We start from the raw sequence: 8,709 nt of genomic DNA on the forward strand, positions 1-8,709 counted from the left end.
AACTGTTTATTTGCAGTGTAAGGTTAGTTTTAAAACACGACTAATTAAGCTGCTATAAAATGCATATATCTGCATTTCATTAAGGAGATAGTTAGCAGTCATATCATGATATCCACTATGGATTTATGCACTTGTACACGCTCACTTTGTTTCCACAATCAATGCAGATTTTTTTTTTTATACATCTACTCCTCGTTTATTTAAAAGTAGACGTCAGACAGTGAAAAAGGGCATCAAGATGCATCTAATTACGACAATAAAAATAACTGATAACTCCTAAACATGCTGGTGTTTTTACCATACATAACAGTTTCACAAAACCAGTTACACTAATAACCATGGAACACTTACAGTAATTTAATAAAATAAACTGTTATGCAATAAAACCAGTCGCTGTGGGCTTCGAGCTGCATCGTCTGTTGTGTTAAAGTATCTGACAGAAGAGAAATAGCAACAATTAATAATAATAATAACAATGATAATAATAAATTAAACCATTAATATTTGAGTTAAGTATACAGTCTCTTGCCTTGTTATCAAAAAATACCCATGTCATGTGGTATGATGCACATGCCTGCACACACACATGCACACACACAGACACATCCGCATACTGTAGACAGACATGCTTGTCAGCTACGCTGGAGGGCCCTTGGCTGACTGCTGCTAAAACAGCCCTTCCCCCACAATAAGGGTCTGTCTGGGAGAGGGGGAAGGGAAATCATGACTGAATCAAGTCTGAATGCCAGCGTAACAGCACAACAGGCTGGAATAGAATAGAATAGACATATCTTGGATGAAGATAATTATGTATTCAGTAATGAGCCGCCTTCATTCAGTCACTTAAGGTGGTCTCAGTATGTGTGTGTCTTTGATTAATGACGTAAATAAGCAGTGTGCTATTATATAGAAGAAAAAAGGTGCTTAGGCAAACCTGCCCTAACTGCTTGAGGCATATTTTGGTCAGTTGCAATGGTGTGGGATCGCTTTTCATGATCAGTTCTTGGCTTGGGTGTGTTCTCTTTAATGTATTATCCAGGGGAGGTTTGAAGGGGAAATAAAGGAGGGGTGCAGCAGGCAATTCATATTTTCCTTTTCAGGTTGTATTCTTGCATCATCTTTCTAACAGTTTTCCGGATACCAGGTTGTTTTATTAAATATTCAGGGATAAAGAGCGTTCTGTCCATTCAATGCTATCTCTTCTGTTTTTTATTACTAAAGAAATTCACGTGAACTCCAGAAGTAACATTGTAGCAACACCAAAAGATACTCTGAGGTCGTTGTTAATCGTCATGATTTAGCGCTGCTGGGAATACGACTTGTGTATTCTGTTCGATACGCGTGACGCTAAACTATTTTCTGCTTTGACCCAGTAGCAGCGTGGTTTTAAGTTATGCATAATGCATTAGAATTTTAAACTCTAGAGGCATAAATCAATTTTACATGTGTGCTTGAACAGATGGGTGCAGCCTTCATGCGGTTTCTTGGTGATGTGCAAATATAATAAAAACAGTAAATACAGAAAAAGGTCATGTCATTTATACAAAAAATTAAAATAAACAAATCTACACGTTTGAATATCTGATGTAGACTTGAATCCTAACATAAAGCTTCCATACCACTTAACTCCAGCATCAAACTTATGTCACAAAGGGGTTAAGAGCATCGCCTTTTAAGCTTTATTTACAGAATAAAGTGGATAGTGACTCTAGGGATGCTGACACCTGCTACAAAACTCTTTCCAAACCAAACCATCCCATTTTGTGGTGACTAGAATTTAAAGTGTGTGTGCTTTTTTTGAGCTGCGACAGTTTTCAGAAAGTTTCCTATATGAATGAGGCATTTACACCGCATTAAGAGGAAACTTAAATAAAAGTCCCTGCGATGTGCAGACATGGATAATATAAACTGACTTAATGTGCAATTGTCACAGTGGCTGAGAAAGTTTACAACACAATATTTGAATAATTCTTCGCTAAACCACTTTTCTTTCACACTGCAGACCTCACAACCATTTTTGCTTGCCTCTTAAAATTATGTAAATAGTAGTTTTTTTGGTGGGGGAGCGTGTTGCCACACCGCTGGAGTGCATTTCCCCAAAAGCAGTTAATGCTCATTACTCAAGACAGTTTTTATAAGTTATTTTGAGCACTTAAGTTATTTTCAGCCCGCATCGCAAACGTTTGCTTTCAGTTGTCCATTTCTCCCCAAGTAAACCATGGCTTGATTAACTTGGGGAGAGAAGAATAGAAGAGCCAATTAAAAGCAGCTGAAGTGGTGAGTAAAAAATCTTCATCCTCTTATAGAAAACACTTAACAACATATAATGTAATAATTAAACACAGTTTGGACAACTACTGTTAGGAGATGAACTTGGAACATAATAACACAAATGTATCATGTCTTGGGTATTTGTGGCATTGAAAGAGAGATTAAAAAACAAACAAAAAAACAACACTCATGAATAAAGAAAAAAGCTGTTGAGTTTCAGTTCCAGCTGATATTTATTTCCTTCCTTGAAAAAGTTCTGTACACAAGTTTGTATCAACAATCTGACAGGCAGTGAATGGACACAATTTAGCTGGCATGAGTCCCCGCCCCTTTTCTCTGAGACTCAAAATGAGGGTGGGTACTTTTGTTTATGGCATGATTAGAGACAATAAATGATAATTCTACACATCATATTGCACAGGATGGATGAAAAATAAAGTTAATATATTTAAAAATGCTTTCATATTTATATATAAAAAAACAGTCTGAACTGACCACCTCGAATGTAGGTAATGATGTGTAAAAGATGGCAGCTCTAGACAGTGCCTGTCCTCGATAGCAACAACGTACATAAACACACAATCTTTTTGCTTTATGATACAGTCAAATATACAAAGACCGAGTTCACGTTTCATCGCTTTTCCTCATTTTTTTCCATTTTTTTCTGAAAAACACAACAGCTAATAACCTGAATCTGAAATACAAATGCTATTCACCATGCCATAAAGATACTAAAACAATTATTAGCTAATAGTTAGCCCACAAGTAGAAAAGATTATATATTCAAATACAATGAGAAACGCAGTACAAGTAGGTGTTTGCAGAACTCAAGTCTGAAATTTGAATACGCTTGATGTTATCATCCTTGTTGTTTACTTGCTGCAACGCTAGTGCTATTTCAATCCAGTGGTTGATTGGCAAATGTGACATCAGTTAATGAAAACATCAAGAAATAAGTCAAATTTAAAGCTACAATCTCCTTGTTGTTGTCACAGGCAAGATATTTGACAGGAAATGCAAAAGCAAAGTGGCTGCTCAAGATAGTGATGCTCTTAAACCCACATGGCCCACAGGAATAGCCTGCAGAAACAATGCGTTCCTGTGTCTTTAAGGAGCCTGCAGTCTGGCACTGTAAACGTTGAAGGTAGGCTGATACAAAGGCTGATGCTGCTTTCAAGTGCTGTCGGGCAAATCGCAATTAAATCCTTAGAAGTTAAGCATGTCATGCCTGCAGGCTACGGTCAATACAGGATATTGAAATATTTAGGGACTGGATATCAGAGAAGTCTTAAGAGCATATGCTGGTAAAAGACACGCAAAGTTTGCCTGTTTACTGAAGTAAAACATGAATTACACACCTGAGCCACGGGGGCTCCTTCATTTCGTCAGTAGGTAAATGTAGTTTGGTGCCTTTGATTTCTAAAATCAAAAACAATTGGCACCGCGGTTAAAAGGTCTGTTTTGTTGCCTGTTTTTGCGAAAGAAAAAAAAGAAAAAAGAAAGAAAAAATGTGGGGGAAACGTTTGGACAGGCAACAAAACCTTAGAGCACACGAGCTTACTGTAAGCACTTGAAGGCAGCATGAAAAGCAGCCTGCCGGTGGTATTAAAAATTAGAAAATCCAATACAGCTGTATTAGTAGGCTACACACACCGATTGTTGACTCCCCCAGTTTCTATATAGATTTGTACAAAAATACACTGAGAAAATAATCAAACTGTTTCCTCTCTTTTTAAGTGTCCAAAAGTGTGTACATTTAAATATAAAAAAAGAAATCAAAAGTTGTGTGTTTTTTTTAAACTCTAGCCCTTCGCCTGAGAAGGAAATGTGACAGACACAGACATACTGACAAACAATCGTGTAAGAAAATAATAATAATACAGGACTAGATCATGTATACAAGAAATTAAAAAATGATCAAGTCAAAAATGCTTGGCCCAGTATATAAATACAACATCCCATATAAAATGGCATCTGAATACATGTACAAAACAAAGCTCAAAGGATGGAGGAGAAAAGGGGAAAAGAAGAGAGCGAAACCGGTGAGGATTTCTCTATAGTTAAAATCTCGAAAACATTAAAAGAATTTTGGTCCTGAATCATAGAGAACATGTGTATAAAGTTCAGCACAGATTTGAAGTTGCGTTTGAATCCTGAAGTCTGAAAAATTACAACAGCTGGTGATTATTTCAATGTCCGTTTTTTCCTTTCTTTCTTTTAAAGAGAAGAACCGAAGCGAGCGCCACCTATCCATTTAAATAACCCTAATACTAGTTTTTAAACTGCTCGACAGTCTCACAGAAAATCTCAGCACAAGATAGGAACAAAGTAGGCTATCATGCTTAACGTGTTTTTTTCCTTTTGCTTTTTGAGAAAATAGTCGACTTAGAAAAAAAATTTAAAAAAAACTCCAACCCACCTTGGTTTCACTTTTTTTTTCTTTTTTTTTTTTTAAATCCCTCTTTAGTGACACACCACAACAACAAAAAATGTCGCACGGCAGTCCCATTTCTGTACCTTTTTAGTGGTGAAGTTCACCTGGCGATTGGTAAAAAGTTGCAAAATGTCTCTTTTTTTTCCTTTCTTTCTTTTGCTAAATCGTCAACAACATTGATTAAGTGAACGACGTGCAAATCAATCACAGTAAAGTTGTTCAGTTCAAAACAGTCCACGACTGAGCGTTTTCAGTCTCCAGTACTACTTCCTCTTCTTCTTCTTCTTCTTCACCCCCTTCACTGTCGTGTTGGTATTAAGTCCCACAGTCGACGCATCCAAAGAAAAGTAGCCTAGAAAAGGCATTTATTTGCTTTAAAGTGTAGCTCTCCAAGGATATGCAGCCTCTTGCCTATTTTGGGGGACGAGAAAGGACTGGGGGGTAGTTTCAGCGGGGCTTTAATAGTCTGATGCAGTTAAACCTATAACACAAACTATTGCGCCCACTTATGTCCCCGTTTCTGTTTGTGGTCTCATTCTTCTTCTCGTTATTATTATTAATTTGCTTTCAGGATGTTACCTGCCGTCTCTTGCCTTTCTCAGTACGTGAACACCAGGTTGGAGATGGTGGACTCTAGCCAATCCCCGGAGATCATCTCGCTGACTTCGGGTGTGCAGTAGTCGGGGAATTCGAAGTGGGACCCTCCGGAGCCGGACTCAAAGTTCAAATCCCAGTCCCTGTCCAGCACCGAGGAGCCAAAGCTCCCCAGCGACATGCTATCAAAGCTGGGGCTCGGGTTGATGTCGAGCAAGTCGTCCTCGAACTCTTCGTCCTCCGAGGAGGACGAGGAGGAGTGCGACGAGGCGGAGGAGTGAGAGCCGGAGGGGGTAGGCGAGGAAGCCCGCCGACTGCTGTACGTGTGCCCACCGTGGCGCTCTGAAGAGCCGCCCAAGCTGCCGCTGCTGCCGGGGGAGTCCGCACCCTCCTCTCTGCCGCTGGCCGCGTCCTCGTACAGGCTGAGCGGGTCGCTGGAGTCCGCCGAGCTGCTGAGCGTCGGGCTGGCCGGGACCACAACGGAAGACGCCGGGCTCACGCTCAAGCTAGTCCCGCTGCTCCCCAACACGTACACTCGTCGGGGCTTCTTGCCATCAGGTATCTGCTTGGCTACTGAGGAGGAGACGGACTTGGACTTGTAGAGAGAGTTGTGGTGGTGCTCTGCTGGGTGCTCAGAGGCAAACATTGATGCTTTGGTGCTATTGCTGCTGCTCCCGAAAAGTGATTTGTGGGGTTTGCTGCTGCTGCTGGGTGATTTGGATCCGGTCTTCCTCGAAGAGGAGGACGTCTTAGTGCTGGTGTTGTTGGAGCTACAGTTGAGCTTTTCCCCCTTCTCTCCTGCGGGCTTGGATGCGCTCGATTTTACCTTCTTTCTTGGCCGGTACTTGTAGTCGGGATAGTCCGCCATGTGCTTCAGCCTGAGCCGCTCCGCCTCTCTGATGAAGGGGATCTTGTCGCTGTCTCTGAGCAGTTTCCACCGCTTCCCCAGCCTCTTTGAGATCTCGGCGTTGTGCATGTCCGGGGACTGCTCCATGATTTTTCTCCTCTCTATCTGGGACCACACCATGAACGCGTTCATGGGTCTCTTGATGTGACCGCTGGGAGTTTTACACCACGCCGGGTTGTCTCCCAACTTGTCGCCGGCGGTCGAAGAAGCGGTGGAGCCCGGGGAGAGAGGCGAAGCGGCCGTTTCAAGGTCCATGCACGCCCCGGAGTCGGAGCCCGAGTCCCCGGCGAAGAAGGACAGCGCCTCGGTGGTGCTCTCTGTGTGGCTCATTTTCTGCACCATGCTGCCCAGCTGTGCAGACAGAGGGGGAGAGCGGTGTGCTTGCTCTTTCTCTCCCTCTCTCCTTGCTCCTCTGATTCACTATTAAAGCAAACTCAGCTCTTTTCTCTCCTCCTCTTCACAGTTTGAGCCGAGTAAAAGCCAGTGCAAGAAATAATTCACTCCTGAGATGCGCAGTAAACTCGGCAACTGAGTAGCCTCAGTCGGCTAGATGCGTAAAAAGAAAAAAAAAGTTTAATTTCCAGCTTCTGTTGGCGTTTAAAACAGCACGGATGGTAGCCCAGTCTCCACTGTGTACCCTGTAATCAGTCTCTCAGTCTCCCCTTCTGTTATAAAAAACCAGTTTAGCCGTGGGGGCCACTGAGCACAGTCTATGCAGCTGCAGAGCGCAGACCGGGTGCCACACTGTGCGCTCGGGCACTTACAAAGGGCTCCCAAGTACAGTGTGTAGGGTAAGTGCTTTTCTCTGCATCAGAAACAAAAGCCATGCATGCTGTGTAAGGGAGAAAAAATCAGCTAGAGCGAGTTACAATGTCCGCCTCCCATCAACTACAGTCGCGATTCAAGCAGCCGTCACGGCCCGGCCCCCTTACTTGCATTTATTCCTTCCCGTAATACAACGGCGATAAAAATCCACCAATGAAATCCTGTCGCTAGCCTGCCTCCGCGCCAGACTCACGCCCACCTCGGCGCCGATTGGCCAAAAATGGAATCTAATAATAATCAGCGCGTGCAATGAGGAGCCTCGTGTCTGACCTCATTCCAGAATACAACAAGAAACTTCATTTTTTTTAAAGAGACATTGGCTTATGTTATGAACACCCCCCTCACCACCAGCCCATGTGTATATCATTAACATGTAGCCTTGCTATAGGAAAGCTAAGTATACTTCACCATATGGCCGTTTAAACACAGTGCAGTTTGTACCAGCGCGCCCGAGACGGCACAAAAGCCACGCACTCTGTTTTAACCAGCCTCCTTTTCTTCCATTATCCTCACACAGAGAGTGAGGATATTGTGCATGGTGCGCACCTATAATAAAGCCAGCTGATACAGTGGTCCATTGCCGTGTGCTTGCAATGCTAAAGATAACACACTCTAAGGTTATCTGGCGTATACTGCAGGCTATATTATAATGGGATCACTCATTTAAACTGATTATCATTCTAACGACTGACTGAAACATGCGATAATTAGTTTAATTGGTGATAGTTTGCCTACAGGTGGTCACCGTGCGAGCAGACTGACATGATAGTTTGGCTGGTGTGAGTAAAGACTCCAAGACAGCCAAGCTGTATATATGCTTTGCTTTGCTTTCACTCCTCTCTCTCTCCGAGGCGGGGTTGGGCGGTCTTTTGTCACATAACACATATCGAACGAACCCTCTCCAGCGCACTAGAAAGAGAGAAGCGAGGAGGGAGAAAAAAAGGAGAAAAAAAAGAAGAAGTAGGCTGTGTGTGCGATGTGTGTGCGCATTAACCGCCTGCGAGAGCGCTTGTTCTCTGTCTCTCTCGTTCGCGCGCACACGCACACACAACTCAAAACTGACACTCAGTGCAGTTTTTCGTAACACAAAAAGCACCGGTGAGAGAGAAACGCACGGCACAGCGCAAGGTAAGACCACAATCAGATGAAACGTGTGTACAAAAACAGAAAGCCAACAGACAGCATCACTTTATCTTGTTTTCCTGAATCTTAACACATGCACCTAATAAAGGTGCGCAAAAAGTATCTGGGTAAAAAGAAAAAAAAACATATTTTGCTTGTAGACATATTATCATCCTAAAGCAATCACAGCACGTAGTAGGTTCTGTTTTCTCGGGGCATCCAGTTCACCCAGTATGACAATTTGTGATTTAATCTACTTTAAATGTAATGAGTCACATAAATGAAAAGAGACGAATGAGAGTAGGACGTAGGAAGGCTTTAAACTACAATGCGGAGTTAGGAGTGACGCTAGATGGCGTCGCATAGCCGGAGAGGACCCTGTCTCGGTCTGTGCTACAGAAAATTTAGGGAGAGTAAAAAGAGATCAACCCCAGCATTGAATACAGTTACCAGGGGTGAATTACATAATGTCTCTGTGCGACAGGGAGGCATCCAAGCGATACGGTTGTGCAGAGTGAACGTGTATCTGCGGGTATGTTGGAATAAGGTATAACAG

General features: G+C 42.7%; 1 protein-coding gene across 1 annotated transcript; it reads right to left on the bottom strand.

The window, feature by feature from the left end:
- Nucleotides 1-4,370: 4,370 nt before the first annotated feature.
- Nucleotides 4,371-7,089, bottom strand: sox4b (SRY-box transcription factor 4b). The gene has a single exon (XM_085365227.1). It carries the CDS (start codon nucleotides 6,546-6,548, stop codon nucleotides 5,304-5,306), a length of 1,245 nt encoding a protein of 414 aa, XP_085221353.1. The 5' UTR covers nucleotides 6,549-7,089; the 3' UTR covers nucleotides 4,371-5,303.
- Nucleotides 7,090-8,709: the final 1,620 nt, after the last annotated feature.

Source organism: Diplotaxodon limnothrissa, linkage group LG11, assembly GCF_057381915.1.
Source record: "Diplotaxodon limnothrissa isolate DT_005_m linkage group LG11, D_limnothrissa_male_GT1.1, whole genome shotgun sequence".
NCBI lineage: Eukaryota > Metazoa > Chordata > Actinopteri > Cichliformes > Cichlidae > Diplotaxodon > Diplotaxodon limnothrissa.